Below are 16,720 nucleotides of genomic sequence, written 5' to 3' on the forward strand. Positions count from 1 at the left end.
CTCACTTTTGCTAAAAATATCTCTTCCTTCTGCTTGAATAGACCTTTGCCCTGGTGATGTATGTGAGTAGAACTTGCTTGCAGAAGGGACCACTTAAAAATCCACGCTTTTCACAAGTGCTGCTAATTGTCAGTGGGAGTGAAATCAATTGTTTTAACCTGCATACATCAATGTGTGGTCTTTTCATGTTTCACAAATGCTTGTAGTTTCACTTTTCTTCTCTCCCCTTCTTCTGTTTTTGTGCCAAACAGAGCAACTGCTGGAGTTCATGCACCAGCTGCCTGCCTTCGCTAACATGACCATGTCTGTGCGGAGGGAGTTGTGTAGCGTCATGGTGTTTGAGGTGGTGGAGCAGGCTGGCACAGTCATACTGCATGATAGACAAGAGGTACGAATGAACTAATAACACACCCGGAAATATAGAATAAGTGTAACTATCACTGTAAAAGAAGGTTTTGAAGTCAGTGTTCTGAATTTAAGGCTTCAGGAAGTGTTACAAACATTGATTATGCAGTAATTAGAGAGATTTTCTTTTTCATTTAGCCAGTACATGTCTGACTTAAGCAGGGTAATTATGATGTGCAAAATGTTTATATTTTTTTATTATTTTTTAATCTGCTTCATTAAGATAATTATACTGAGTTCCCTGAACAATTAAATTAGTGTTTTATCTTTATTCATTCATATTCAGAAAGTAGATGTGTCTAGTGTCTTGCTGATTCTTAAATGGGTCATTATTGGACCATTAATATAATTTCAGTTATAACATCTGATTTGTTTTTCCTTTATCACTGTGCAAAACATTGATGTAACCTTTGAAAAAAACAATACAATCACGCGAACAAGGGGCTACTGGAATGGGTGAAGAAAATGTATGTGACGTTCTCACATACATTTGAAACAGCACATAAGTAAGAACACATGTACATAGAAACACCTTCAGGTGGGGGAAGAAAGAGCTCACTGTAAGACATTTATGTCTGCACAGACACACACATTCTCACCTTCTTACAGTCTGCTGAAAACTAACTCACATCCAGAAACCGGTATGTGCAACGTCACTGCAGAGGTAAATTCCCTTCAATCACTTGAGCTGCTACACAGCTAATTAATTAAGTTACATGGCTGAGAAACGGGTGCTCTGTCATGGCAGTTTGGTCAGACACAGCGGCATTAGAACTGACAGGGTGATAAATGGCAATGAACTGCCAGCAACCAAGCTCAGGGGGATAAGAGTCCAGATTACAAAGTACCCATGAACAGGCACTGAGCATTGCATGCATTTACGAGCCTCCATACTGTCTGTGTCAAGTCGTTTGATGGGCAGGTCTCCGCTACGCCATTGCCTCTCTGTGGACTTGTATTGAAGGTCACTTCTCTCCTCTCACGAGTGAACACAACTCTGCTAAGTGTATGAGAGAGGGAAAGAGTGGAAAAAAGGACTGAAGTGCTCTAACAGATTGTAAGAAGAGGTAAAGTGCTTCAGAGGAGAGAAGTGGGAGGAAAAGTGAGCCAACTAGGGACTGTCAGAATGAGGAGCAAAACCATAAGGTTTTCTTCTCACCCTTTTATTTGCAAAATAATAACTTGGCAAATTATAATTTCTCTTTTGCAGGCTTTAGTAAAATAGAGCAACGGCTTTCGGCTTGTCCTGTCAGGTGGCCCTTGGTGACTGGGCGGGGCTACACCTGGTGGGGTGTGATTCAAACCCCCCTTGCTTCTTAGCCACCAGGCCGCCCTAGGCTTTTGCTAAATACACACTACAAATTCAATGCATATATGCTATTAAGAAGTGTTATTTTTATGCAGACATGATGGAATGAAAATAGTCTTTCCAGTGGTTGATCACCTCACCTCACCTTACTTCTTAGCATTTTATCATTGCTGAGAAATAAGGAGAATGGGATGTTGAGTGGAAGAAGGAGAAAACTGTTGGAGGGAGAAAGTGAAAAGCATGGAGAGAATTGGGAGTATTGCCGGGTGAGACGCAGCGGAGAGAATAAAAACGCAATGAGGAGGAAATATCAGCTATAGTTGCAGAGAGAGCCCAGAGGCACTTGGGATAAATGGCTTGTTATTTTACGCCTGCCAGCATCTCATTTTCAAAAGCCACCGCTAGAGACACCATACTTCTTCAGCACAATAGTCACACCTTACACAAATGCACATTATGCATATTGTGCTAAATGTCAGTTGGTAAAATATAGCCATTTTTAACATCCATTCCTGTGCAGCTCTATAGCTTTGTGGCTCGGATAGCATCAGTGCTTCCAAATACTACAAACATGTCACACTGCACATAGAGCACTTTTTGACATCTATTTGAAATTATTAAAGATAAAACTTTGCCAAGTGACCGTAATAGTAAATCTTATGGAGTGAAACATAATAATTTTTGTTTGTGTGATGCTTGCTTGGGTACAGGATACTCACATGAATGTACAGTTGATTGACTGAGCTATTAAAATAGCATGACAGGAATAAAATAAGGAGATAAACATATTATATCTCTGCAGACTAAACTGTAAATTTGCTGATTTTGATGATGTGCTGCTGCCTACAGCTGGATCTCTGGTATGTTATCCTGAATGGAGCAGTGGAGATCAGCCACCCAGAAGGAAGAGTGGAGACTCTTTGTATGGGCAACAGCTTTGGGATCTCACCCTCACTGGATAAGCAGTACATGAATGGAGAAGTTCGGACCAAGGGGGACGACTGCCAGGTAAATGAAGCAAACAAAAAGAAGAGCTAGCGTTTAATAATTGAATTAGTATGGTGGCCAGTAGGTGCACAACACAGCATCTTAAATACACCCTACAACAAAAAGGAAAATGACATATCAGAAAAATTTGTTAAAGATGTTGATCTGCTTTTACAGCCTCACTGTAGCTGCTAACAAAAGAACTGTGACAACTTGTAGTTAAAAAAAGACCAGATGACCGACACAGTTGTCTAAACAAAAACTTTGCTTGTACTGACGTTTCACCTACTCTACTGTGTATGTCACAATCCAACTAGATGCAAAAAACACATTTCCACTGTTGCACTGTGCCTTGATAAATACAGCAAGGATTTTTTTTCCTTTCAAACTTGCCCTGTCTAAACTTTATTATGCAAAATCTGCATTACAACACAAGCGATCTCTCATTTCTTCTTTTTACTACAGAGTATACGGAGTATAAGTTAGGCTTGCAGCCACAAGTAAATCATTACACATAGGAAATTTGAGGTTAGGTTTATATTTTTCTAGTTAGACAAATTGATTTTGATTGATATCTCTAGACCTAAACTATGGAATCTTGGTTGTTATTAAAGTCATTGTGTATTTCTCCAAATGTGTTGTCATGCAGGCTTCTCAGAAGAAGCCCACTTTTATATAGAAATGTGATGTTGGTGTGTTCACAAAGTTAAAAGAAGTGTAACAGCGTCTCTTTCCACACTGCCCAGTTCCTCTGGGCCTCACATCACTTCCTGTCTTCAGACACACAGGAAGCTACAGCGGTAGGGCTTAGCGAGGCAAATGCAGAAAGGGATGATTTAGTTGAGGGAGACGCAGTGACGAGTCACATCTTGGTACTTTCTCTTCAGCGTGATAATGGAAAGCTCCGGTGTCAAACTGTAGTAAAAGATGCGAGTTGAGAATTTCAAACCACTATTGGTACTGATCCATCCGTCCCTCCCATGCCTCACTCTGCCCACCCTCATGCTTCTTCTCTTCTGCTGTGCGAGTACCCGAGTCTTGTGCAGAGCAATGTTATGCTCTACTACAAGTTCATCCGCTGTCCTCATGTCATCCTCGACCAGTTCGTCTGCATCGCCCAGGAGGACTACTGGCGCATCCTCAACCACGTGGAGAAGAACACCCACAAGGTGGAGGAGGAAGGGGAGATTGTGATGGTTAAGGAGCACCGTGAGCTTGACCGCAGCGGGACCAGAAAGGGGCACATTGTTATCAAGGTTAGTGATTTTAAGGTGTTGTTAAATTGTAAGGAGTTTGGCCGATGTTACAGAAAGGCTTTTGTTGCTTTGATATGTGAAATAGGGAAGGAATGAAGTGAATTTAAACATGGTATGCATGAAGCTGACCTTGTTCAAAAACTACCAAACCAAGATGAGACAGGACATCAGGAAAGTTTAATTTCAGCAGTACCTGTCATTGGGCTAATCGGCATCTTTAATCTCCACCTAAGCCTGGGTTAAATCAGAGAGTCAAGCTAACACCCTTTGTTATTGCTTCATTGTTATGTACTACATACACAGAAATGCCTTATATTGCATCGAGTGCCACCTCATTAAAAATCGACCATGCCCTCACATACAGCATCTTGCAACATCAATGCAGCTGCTCTATGTTTTTAGTTGATCGTTTAAAGGCAGCATTAGCACTATTAGTGTTTGCTGGAGCATTTTCTACCCTACAATGCAGTACGCTCCAAGGCCTTTTGATCCTTTTTTCCGAGCCTCCAGAAGCAGCCAGGTATTGATCGGATAATGGGCCTGAATGATTCTCTTGGCCACCGCTCCGATAAAGCCTCCAAAACACATCCAGTGGAGATGAGTGAATTCAGAAGTGTTAGCATTTCTGTTTTTTTTTTTTGTTTTTTTTTCTTTTTGTATCAGACAAATGTGGATGCCTCGCTCTAGTTTCTGTTCCCAGTCAAACGAATCATTTCCCCCAGAAACCTCTGCTCTGGTGACATCAACAAAGCGACTGAAAACAGAACAGTAAAACTTGTGTTTCTCTGCTGTGCATCTGCCTGGAGATATAGAAATCGGGAATTACAAATAGTCAGTATTATACAAATCCAACGTTGCAGTACTATTGCATCCAAAGCTTCAGGGTGCACTTGTGGAGGAGCTGGTGTGTGTGTTTGTATGTGTGCGCGTGTGTGTGTGTGTGTGTACATCTGACAGTTCAGTTCAATAGCTGCATCTTTGTAGTTTATGTCCTTGTCACTTTTATGATTAATGTCGACAAAATTTATTCAAATTGGTGTGTGTGTGTGAGGTTGTTCTGCTTTTTTGTGTGCTTTTTTGTGTGCAAGTGTCTGTGTCAGTTATGTTTGCCCTTGTGTCATTTCAGCTTCAGTCTTACATATGCAGATATGGCTGTCCACCATATGCTTTTCTTTTTGTGTCCTTATGTCTGTGTGTTTTTCCACCCCAGGGAACCCCGGAGCGTTTGATCATGCACCTGGTGGAGGAGCCATCGGTGGTGGACCCCACCTACATCGAAGACTTCCTGCTGACCTACAGGACCTTTCTGTCGAGTCCCATGGAGGTTGGCAAGAAACTGTTGGAGTGGTTCCAGATCGACAGCCTCCGAGACACGGTGAGCATTTTAATCCTTGTGAGGAACGATTTTGGCTTTAAACCTTTGTAAGGAGGAAAGCTCTACATTGTGAGGGAGCTTTTGCGTTTCCCCCACAAATTCAAAGGACGTATTTGAAAGTTTTAGATTAGGGTAATGGTTGTAATATGGTCCGACATATATTTGTGATGGTTAAAGTAAGGGTAACCTGGCTTGGTTTATACAGTATTTATTTTTACATTTTAGGACATTGCACATTAATCAACAACAATATGTGACCATACCGATGAAGAGTAATCACGCAAACATTTAGAACATTTGCATGTGTGTACCAGCAAGGTTAACAAGAGAGGCTCTAGTTGGCTGGAATGGGGAAATGTTTCTTTCTGATGCAGGAAACCTTTTGCATATTTAGTAAAAACAATCAATTCTGTACTGTTTTGGTGGTGTGTGCCGTTTTGAATGACGCCTTTATGCTTATGCTTTGTGTACATGCATGTTGGAGCTGCTCACATGCTGATCAATACAAGTCGAGCCAGCTCAGCAGTCCTTTAGCTGCACAGCAGCAATCTGTTCATGCCCGGCACTCCCATTGTCCATAACTGCTTAGTCTTGTACTGTCAATAGTCTTTATTTGGCTGTCATTCAGGCTTATAATCTTCAGCTCTGATAAACAGAATCTAATCCTGTACAGATTGAGCAGGGAGAGGGTGAAAAACAATGTGGCTAGAGAGGGAAAAGAAAAAGCAAATACTTAGAGTGGAAACTGAACATCGATTGATGCTCTGCTGTTGGTTGCATCGGTTGCTGATCTGACCTTTTGCAAAGGTTACAAAAATGTTAGCACCAGTATGAATTAGCAGAAGTAATTGTTTCGGGAAACACTTTAACTTTTTTCCTCTTAATAATATGGAACAAAGTTAAGCAGTCAACCAGAGGTCAAACATTTTCTTTGCAGCTCTGCACAGGGTCATTATTTAGCCTCCCTGCTGCTTCTCATGTGTAACTATGTAGAAGAAAATAAAGACAGACAGATCTATAATTGGACTAAAAGGCAACCATAAATCTGACCATAAGGGCCGCATTTACTTTAAGATTAAGTTGCTTGCAGGTAGCAGTAAAAAGATAGGATTAACTGATTAATGGTTATGTAGTGTATTGTTAAAAAATACTTTTAATGAAGACGAACTGCACTTCAAATTATCATGTTACCAATAATGAGCCTACTAAAGTGTCCTTAAGCAGTACTTAATCCCCAGCAGCTCCTGAGGTGCTGGCCTGAGATGTAGTTGAAATCACTTCTGAGCTAACGCCCACAGTGTAAACACACTGTAAGAGCTCTCAACAGAATTCTCCTAAAAGAAGCTTGTGCTCAAATAATACTAGACGTTTGAAGAAGTGGAGGGCGACGAGAAGTTTTAAAGAAGTTTGGTGACTGTTGAATGAAAGCTCTTTTTGTGTGTCACAGGTAACGAGAATAGTGCTGCTGTGGGTCAACAACCACTTCAATGACTTTGAGGGTGACCCTGCTATGACTTGCTTCCTGGAGGACTTTGAGAAACATCTAGAAGCTACAGTAAGATGACACATCAGTCTGAACTTACTTGAGCTGTAACTCACATTATCGCTGTGATGTCACTTATGTTTACTCAGCTTTGCTTCCTAAATCCCTAGAACTGTACTTAAGTTTAAAGTTTAAATATTCTATTAAACCTTCTTTAAAATAGAATCTGCAGTATCATATCCAATAATTATTGTTGTAATTATATTCTCATGTAACATAATTTTTTAATCAGCTTCAAGCATTTATCACCAAGTTGTTTTCCATCCAAGGCTATGACGCACCTGAGGAGATCAAGGCTAAATTAGGTGCAGGACTCGTTAGGTTCATGTCTTTTTGTTTCGCCCCTCCTCAGAAAATGAAGGGCCATTTGCGGCTGCTGAACATCGCGTGTGCAGCCAAGGCTAAGTGGAGACAGATCACTCTGCAGAAGGCGTCCAGGGAGTCTCCGCTTTACTTTAGCGTGCAGGGCGGCAGCGAGAGAGGCTTCGGCATCTTTGTAGAGTTGGTGGAGGAAGGGAGCAAGGCTGCCGAGTCCGGACTCAAACGCGGAGATCAGGTAAGAGGGCATAATCCTTTTTAAATCTTTTTTATTTTAATCTTTCTCGTCCAACTTATGTGTTACCTGACTTTAACCAGTTCGTAATTAGATAGTTAGTTAGATTAAGAAACCATCATGGCTCTGCATACACCATGTCACATGTCATTAACACAACTACTTCCTGGACAGAAAGAAAAATCTATAAATACTTGCAAGATGTGTGACCGCGCCTATTGTCAAGAATGAAACTAAATTTACAGTTTTAGGTTGTAGGGTCACCTGATCTGTGGTCAGCATTTTTATTTTTAACACCTGATCTGAATGTGGTTGCTCTGAGAAGAGGAAAAAAAAGCGAGATCAAACTATTTCCCCATATATGTGCCGGTAAACCTTCATTCAGCATGTCACACCATACACTATGTTGAGACACGCTTGCAGTTTTGTTAAACTTCTGTCTTAATAGTCACATGACACTGAGCAAAGACTTGAGTTGAATCAATCATTCCTGAACTGTCTGTCTGTCTGTCGTTATGTGGCAAGTTTGAACGGCACACACGTTCCAAACAGGGTCACAGTGTGATCAGAAACAAAGCTGCAAAGCCCAGGAAACCTCAAGATCACAAACCTGTGCAATGATGCATACGTCCAAAGAGCCATCTTGACTGCTCTGACTGAGCTTAATTAAAAAAGTCTGACGACCTGCTGCAAGCTCCTTAAATGAGTTAAAGATAGAATTTCTTCTTTACGTGCAGTTCATCTGTTGATGCTGTCGTAACTGATTTGTGAGAATTAGTTCTCTGTGGCTGTTGTCTCACCTCTTGCTGCTGTTGTTCTTTTTCATTGTGTGCTTTGTGTTGTCACAGTTTTTTTAATCACTGTTGGCATTATGCAGTTTGCCCGTGAGCAAACAGTTGGACATGATTTAACTTGATTAGAGACTTTTCTTTTCCTAAAGGTTTTGTCTATTGTGGCATTTAGAGTGCACTGGGTTCACATTTCTCAGCTTTTTGCATTTGATAAAGTGGTTTTTGATTTGTGCGATGTCTTATACTTTTTTTTTACGTCACACAAACATTTCCATAGGTGCACATCTACTTCTGTGTATTGCTACACTTCGGTGAGTTTTGATTTAGCCCTGCTAGGATTTTGTAATATCCTTTGCCCTGTTTCAGATCATGGAGATCAATGGACAGAACTTTGAAAACATCTCCTTAACCAAAGCTCTTGACATCCTGAGAAATAACACGCACCTCTCCCTGACAGTCAAAACCAACATATTTGGTGAGTGAAGTGTTTGTACTCACCTGCTGATGCACATGGAGCACAATCTGTTTAAGTTCACTTAGTGAACAGTGCTAATGAGCTACCTATTCCTTCCCCTCCTGTCTATCTAGTCTTCAAAGAGCTCCTGAGCAGGATCATGCATGAGAAAAAGAATGGCGGCCCTCACATTCCTAAGATCCAGGAGAAAAAAGGCAATCGCTTCTCCATCCCTGACCTTCCCGGAGACATGGAGTTTCCAACAGACCACAAGAGCACAAGAAAAATGAAGGCCAACACTGTGTCAGGAGGTCGAAACAAAATCAGGAAGATGCTGGAGAAGACGCGCTTTAGTATACTACCGCCAAAACCATTCAGGTAGGAGGATTTACATGAAACACTGTTGTCTGTATCATTGCGGGGAGAGTTAGAATCTGAGACAACTACTTTAAATTAAGCTGTCTGTGGACACAGTCGCCTCTGACTAGTTCTGTCTACGGTCTCTGCATCCATATTGTGGAAAGCTGTGAAAGAAGTATAATGCTTGCTTACATTTATTAGAAGGTGGTGGTACTAAGTAACCATTTGCAAATCCATCCCATTTCAAGGTGTTCTTTCTTAGTTTTGTACTTGTCTGGGGTGCAATTGTCTTTCCTTTTCTTTCACTTCTTTTATTATCTCCTGTTGCTATAATTTATATTGGTTTCAGGCAAATCACAAAAACATAAAAAGCCCTCATGATCATCAAGATCGACATCCAGTCACCGTCGTCATCCATAAGCAGCAATTGTACTTGCAGCATCTGGAGCAATTGAAAGCAATTGTGCAGATGGTGGCTCACATTTAATATTCCATCCGTAATGCGCTGATACAGAGTTGATTTCATTTCATCATTTCATGCCTCTCCAGGCCCCATTAAACTTCACACTGTGTCGTTGCTAGAGAGAGAAGCTGACTTGTGCACTATAAACTTGCACACACACACTTGCACAGTCACAGTCATACACATTGGTTCCCTCTCACTGTCTCCACTCCAGCGCTGCTGTGATTACGTCCACGAAGCCATAGAGTTTGCATGAAAACTGATTGGGCTCTGTCTCATAACGTAACAACACGCTATCCCACAGCCATTGATCTGACTCGGAGCACAGCTTCCAAAAGGCTCTCTGCTGCATTCTATTTATCGAGCGAACAAGGGCTTTCATTACGTTTTTGTTTTGCTAGTTGGCACAATTCAAACCACTCTTTGATTCAAAGCAATTGATGGTTGATTAAAGGGACTGAAGATGAGACGGGTCATCTGGGTCAATCAGGATTCATCAGTGTCGGTTGTAGGAAAATTTGAGAGGAGGCAGTTTTCTTTCTTTTTTTTTCTTTCTTTTTAATAAACGGGTGTGTGTGTGTGTGTGTGTGTGTGTGTGTGTGTGTGAGTACCCGCGCACTTGTATACAAAAGATAATGGCTGCGCTAAGGGACATCCATGCTTCTTTAAAGTAATTTTGACCCTGTGCACACGGTTTCTAGAGTACAGTCCCTGGCTCCCTGTCTTTCTATTTTCAGTGATTTTGCTCAAAATTTAAACCTGTGATAAATGAACATCCAACTAAAATGAGTAACGTGTAATGATTTTCAGTCCTATTCAGCTACTTTTGCTCAGCCTTGCCTTCCCAAGCCTACTGTGTCATCTGCTGCTGCGTCTTCTTGGCTGACATTGTGCTCCAGCTCCACGTCGCACTAGGACTTTTTATGACAAGGACACACCAGCAATAAAGAAGATGTTTTTCTGCCAAATTAAGATGTCTAGATTTGTGTACGCGCCTATGCCCATGTCCCATATTGACCCACGCCCGTGATTTATATTGCACAAATGGGAAAGCAATAGATAGTAGTTGGTTTTTGGACTTGCTACTCTGTTGAATTCCAAAAATAGGTTGTTGTTCCAACAATTTGGGAGGATATTTACATGATATGCACAGTATGAGAGACACTCAAAGTTAATAGCTCCCTCCAGGCTTTTATTAGCTTTTTTTGGTGATTGTTGCATCATAAAAATGCCTGGTTTCACTGCAACTTTTCTAAAAAGGGATGCATGTTAAAATGTTTTTCTTTTTTTGGTATAAATTGTATACCTCATTATACAACAGCGCTGCAGAGGAGTTTACACCTTCTTTTTTGTTCATCAGGGTGCTTTTGCACAGATTTTGTGTAAATTTTGCAGAACCCTTACCTCCCTTGCGTCCTGCATATTAAATACGTCTCCTTGATACCCACAGATTATATACAATCTCCCGACAATCTAATATTGCTTTTCTTCTTGTCCTAAGTGGAGCAGATAGTTTCCTTTTGCATCTAGCCTTTACTTCAAAAAAGCAACACAATGTTATTGAATTCTCAGCAGCAGCCCTGGTGTGAGGCATTCAGGGACACTACATTGTATATGTCAAATTTGCAAAAAGGTTGTGGGCTGATTGAACAAAGTTGGAAGATTGCACATAATTCACACGGATTGGTTGATTTTTATTATTATTATTTATATATTATTATTATATACTATTAAACTACAATTCAGTTGTAAAAAAAGACCATAGTTGAAATCGCTGTGCCAAAATAAATGTGAAATATGTAAATGGATGGACAGTATTTTTAAATAATATAGGTTTTCCCACCCACAGTAGGAGGTTTCAGGTGCTAATACACTAAAACATTTATTGTTCTAGCTTCCGAAACTTACTATTTAAACAAATGTCTTTAGAAAACAAAATCTGTTAAAGATTTATATGAAGTCCGGTGAAGTTTAAACACATTTATTATGTATTTGCAATCACTAATCCTAATGTGCTTCCTGTGACCTGCTGACAAATCGTTTATCATTTGTCAGTTTTTTTGTGAATGAGGCTAAACCGTTGAGTTAAATGTCTTCACTTACTCTGCAATTTCCTGTCATGTGTTGCACATAAATCTACCCGGGGGTTGTGAAGTTGCTCCTGACAGGCTTCTGCTTATTCATTCCAGCAAACCGGTCACTGTGTCCAGGCTTTTGCTGTTGTATATTTTGTCAAAATTAAACGTGTGTGTTTGTAGTGTTTTAAGTGTGTACATCAGAGAGAAGTCTTTCATACAAAGTCACTGTCGCTCTGCTGAACGCTGAATCACTGCAGCAGAGGTCCACTTCTTGTTTTTCTGTTTTTTTTTTTGTTTGTTTGTTTTGTTCTGTTTTTTTGATTTTCATGCCTTTCAATGTTGTCTCTCTCTGGTTTGTCTTCCGCTGCTTCAGGGGCCTGTTTGGGTAAGACCTCTTGTGTAACTTCTCATCCTCTAACCATTTTGATTCAATGTCCATCTGCAAACCTGTACAACACAGCAGCAGGCGAACGCACACTCATATGTACACTCCCCAGCACTGCTGACCTTCAGGACAGGTTCCTTCTCTTTGTATTTACGGTCACACTCTCTTTGACCTCTTCTCTCTAGACTTAAGTTGTGTGTTCAGCTGGAATGTTGCAGAAAATATAAAATGAGGCTTTACTTTATTAAATTGGATTATAGTCTGTGAACTTGTAGATCCTAAATACTGTATCATACTTATTTCATATAGACCTGCTTGTTATCGTAAGGTTTTACTCTCTTTTTGCCTTGATCTCTATTATTTTTAGACTAGACCTTTTTTTAAGCCCTCACCTTAATTCATCTGGGTCCTCTTTCTAAACCCTTTTTTTTTGTTATCTCCCTTTTTTTAAACCCTCTTAAGTTACTTAATCCTCTAATTGTCCCATTTTCTTCCGTTTTTATCTTCTGTTCTTCATCTTCTCATGTCTGTTTTGACCATCCTCCATCATTCTTCCATCTTTTCCTCCACTCTCTTTCTTCCATCTGGATGGCACTGTGTCTCCTTGGGACTCAAAGCTTACAGAGGCTTTGCTACAAAAGCGTGCAGCTGTGTTAGTGAAAGCTTTGCATTACCAGTTCAGCACATACTGTACAGACACACACCTAGAGGGAAAGTACAATTAGTATTCAGGCGGGATGAAATGTGACTCAGATGCTTCCTTGCAGACTGTTGCTATATACTATATTGTATATTGTTTATTTATAGTGTTTTAGATTTTAAAACGCTTTACATTGAAGCTCCTAAAAGACTAAGATAAAGTTCTCCAAAAGCTGTCTCCACGTTTGGCTCCAAAGAGTTGCCATTTCAACCACACGTATTATGATGAGACCGGTAATGCAAAGGTGGATGTTTATATATTCCTGAGCAGGTCTGAGGAGCTGGGTACGACAAGTCCAGTTAGTTGCTAACATCTGTATTCACGAATGGGAGAAGGACAAGAGGGCTAAATGCCGATGCATTCAAAGTGCAGGAACCCAGGAAGTACACATGAACAAATAAAAACACCCAAAGTCTCGGGAAACATCTGAACGAATTAAAATGTTCATACCATGTTGTTCGGTGTCATGTGCTCCTCTGTTTGCAGTGTTTTGTGTCTGTTAACCTTCATTGTCTCGTGTCATGTGTTTGGTGAACTCTTATCTGATGTTATGTGTCTTTATCAGTTCCTGTCACTCATGGTGAATTTCAGCTGTATCACTGCTGCTTCTTAAAGGACAAACATATGGACATTAATGAACTGTGTTGTTATTTCTGCAAGAGTGGACATTAAATCTTCTTTGTGTTGTTTCCACTGCATCATAAGATGTTATTTTGGTATATTCTCAAGCTAAGGGGAATTACACGAATTCTAATATTTCTGCTTAACCTCATAAAACGAAAGGAAAAACACATTCAGCCACTTTTTTGCAAAGAAAAAAAAATGTCCACTGCTGCAAAACAACATTTTAGAACATTGACTTGTTTATTGAGTTACATGAAGGAGAAAATCTAATTCCCCCCCCTCCTCTCTCTTATATCTTTTTTCTTCCAATACTATACTTCCTTACCTTTTCCTTTTTCTTGTCCATCACCTCCTTTCCTCTCTAGTGATGGCGGCATGGGTCACTCTCAGGACGACAGCATCGTTGGTACCAAGCAGTGCCGTCACAGCGTGGCCATCATGCCCATCCCCGGAAACCTGTCGTCCAGCAGCCCCGACCTGCTGCAGCCAGCAGCCAGCGTAATCGACTTCTCCAACCCTGCAGGTAAAAAAGATTGATTTAGTTGCTTTATTGGTTTCAAACATTGCTGACACGAATGTTACAAAGCATGAGGAAATGTTCTATGATTATCTTTAATAGTACACAGATTGATCCACCTTGGTTTTAATGATTTGCTGTATTTTTGTCCAATTAATGTAACAAACTTCCTGGTTCAACTGTGACCCACAAATCCATGCTACACATTAACTACATGCCATACGGTATATTTGTTTCATTTAGTGTCTTACTTTTGCCGTCTCTCTTCTCTGTACTCTGTGTATTTTGGCACAATAGCATCCCTGAACACCACACTCAAATAGTTTTTAATATGTTTATTGACCTTTTTGCATGTATGCCTTTTTGTCCTTTTCCAGTACAAACACACTGCATAGTCTAATCTTGCTGAGATGTGCATGTAGCATTAAACCTGGATTTAATGGATTATTATTAGCATTGTGGCTTTAAAACATGGGTGAGGTAATCTGACTAAAAGAAAGCTTGTTTTACCGCACCGAGTTTTGTTGTAGCGTTGTCACTGCTTCCCTGATCTCATTTTAAACATTGGGGAAGGATAAGAAATGTAGAAAATGTAAGTCTGTTGTTTTTTTTTTTTGTTTTTTTTTTATTCTTCTGGATGATCCACAAGTTTAATGTATTTTTCCCTCTGCATTGACTTCAGACAAACTTATTTAAAAAATGATTTTACTCATTAACACTATTGCCATTCCCCGGTATGTGTAGTATCAAAGATATAGGCAACACCTTCAAAACAAAGGTGACCTACACTCCGAATGTCCCTGGACACCTCCAGAGGTGTCCTAAGGCAACAAGGCTGCCTTTCTTTTGTATTATTTTGTTGGCAAAGTTCACACACCTTCAAGCGTCTCCAAGGAGACTGTTGTCACCCCAAGGACCTGATGGCTCTGGAATTTGAGTGACAGCGGATAAGATTTAGCAATTTAAGCTTTTTTTTTTTTCCACAGCCGGAATGTGAATTTGTTTGACATGTGGTATGTCGCAGCCCTAATATAATATAGATATAACTAGACAAAAAAAAAATAAACATTGGCCAAAACCCATGTTGTAATAATTTATAATTAACATTTAATGCTGAATATCCCCGGGGATCAGCTGGGGGACATGTTGATGCCTGCCTCTTGGCATCTTTCTTGCTAAATGTTATTGATTAGTTCATCTCTTTTAAACACGCCAAGAGCAAAAGACACCCATGCAAATATGTTTCTTTAAATTAAATTTCTTAACTTAAAAATATCCAAAAAATGTAATTTATACTCCTTTTGATGTGTAGTATACATACGGTGCCCAATGACAGTTGCGATAGGCTTTAGCGCCCTGCGACCTTGAACAGCACTGAAGATAAGCGGTTAAAGATAATGGATGGATAGATGAACTATACAACTGCAAGTACTATGGGGACAGACAAAGACAGACAAATCAAACTTTCACAGCAGTCATTGGCAGCTGGCTGTGAACTTCACGGCCTCAGCCTTCACTGTCAGGAGGCCTCATAATACGATCCAGCTCCTTTCCACCCTCAAGCTGTTTGTCACACTTGACATGAGACCTCTGCATTACGGAACAGCGAAAGCCACTTGTGGAGTGCTCAGTGAGCACCGAGAGACACTGTACAGACAACCTGTCACCCTTGAACACAATCACAGCTCAATGAGAAGTGTAGTGCAGTGTGCACTTCTTTGTCTCGACACAAATTCACCGATTCTTCATTTATCATTCTCTCTCCTTAAGATGCAGGCAAAGACCTCAGAAACACTTACACCCACTTGCAATGACAAAGAGACACACATTTACAGCAAGCAAAGTGGAAGTTTCTAGCATGGTTGTGCACACAGACTCACACAAACACTTTTTGAAGTGGCACAGAGTTGTTGCAGGATTGTATCCATTTGACAAGAATGAACCTCCTGGGTTCTGATGGGTTCTTGAGCCCATAATTATTTAAACAAACATGGAGCACTCTCTGAGTGTGTGTGTGTGTGTGTGTGTGTGTGTGTGTGTCTTAATAAGAATATAGATTTAGAGAGGGGAGAACAAGAGTGTGAAAGTGGAAAGGTGAAAGAGAGCCAGACAGTGAATCTAGTCCTGATTTATTCCACATGCCTTTTGTCAATGAGCTACACACACCTGCTCGTAGATCATAGTTCGTAGGCCTATACGTCACATGTGCTTGTGTCGTACTAGCTAGGTCTCATTAATCATCCACCATTAGATAAAATTTCCTTTACTCCTCTGACCTTCATTTAGATTTAATAGTACAGGCTCAAACAGCTCAACCCCGCCCCCCCCTCTTCCAGATGCTCTGCAGGGCTTGGAATACCCACAAACACCTACCTGTAGTAACATCAGGATGAGGAGAAGCCCAGATGCGTCGGTGTCTTTCCTCTTTTCATAAAGGGCAGTGTGAGCAACATGGCTGCCAAACTAAGGGCGGATCTTAGTGCACAATGTGTCCAATGTTGTTTGTCTGTAAAAGTTGAAATCTCATAGAGAAGAGAACCAGAAGAAGCAAGTTCAAAATCCGTGAAGTCGTCCTATAATGGGCTTTCGATTGAGCAACATTGTCTGTGATTTTTAAACAAAAGTTTTATAGTTGACACAATGTCTCATGCTTCCTCTGGTTTCCCATGAACAGATTAAGACTGCACTAGAAACTCCACTGGTCTTTTCTCCTTTTTTTTTTCTATGTTTCCAACCACACTCTCCATTTGTACGCCTCCCACACTTCCTCTCATATTCACTGTGTTTTCTCTCCTCTCTTCTCTGCCTGCCAAGCGTTGGGACTGTACTGTAAGTATAAATACCTTCAGTGCTTTTGTTTGACTGTGTTTCAGTAACTGTTCCTCCCAAATGTCCTCTCCATCTCGAATTCTTCTTCTTT

At 40.5% G+C, this 16,720-nt stretch overlaps 1 protein-coding gene across 10 annotated transcripts in view; it reads left to right on the top strand.

The window, feature by feature from the left end:
- rapgef6 (Rap guanine nucleotide exchange factor (GEF) 6) overlaps positions 1–16,720 on the top strand; it is a 147,219-nt gene that overhangs the window by 105,107 nt on the left and 25,392 nt on the right. For 6 of the 10 annotated variants that reach the window (XM_067492005.1, XM_067492003.1, XM_067492006.1 and 3 more), the window contains 11 exons: positions 252–388; positions 2,564–2,722; positions 3,805–3,957; positions 5,168–5,332; positions 6,780–6,887; positions 7,228–7,431; positions 8,586–8,694; positions 8,808–9,051; positions 11,948–11,959; positions 13,649–13,806; positions 16,615–16,629. In XM_067492005.1, the coding sequence (XP_067348106.1) occupies positions 252–388; positions 2,564–2,722; positions 3,805–3,957; positions 5,168–5,332; positions 6,780–6,887; positions 7,228–7,431; positions 8,586–8,694; positions 8,808–9,051; positions 11,948–11,959; positions 13,649–13,806; positions 16,615–16,629 (1,464 nt within the window). The remainder of the gene's footprint in view (positions 1–251; positions 389–2,563; positions 2,723–3,804; positions 3,958–5,167; positions 5,333–6,779; positions 6,888–7,227; positions 7,432–8,585; positions 8,695–8,807; positions 9,052–11,947; positions 11,960–13,648; positions 13,807–16,614; positions 16,630–16,720) is intronic. The other 4 variants (XM_067491997.1, XM_067492001.1, XM_067491999.1 and 1 more) reach the window with 3 other exon arrangements.

This window comes from Channa argus, chromosome 22, assembly GCF_033026475.1.
Source record: "Channa argus isolate prfri chromosome 22, Channa argus male v1.0, whole genome shotgun sequence".
Lineage (NCBI taxonomy): Eukaryota > Metazoa > Chordata > Actinopteri > Anabantiformes > Channidae > Channa > Channa argus.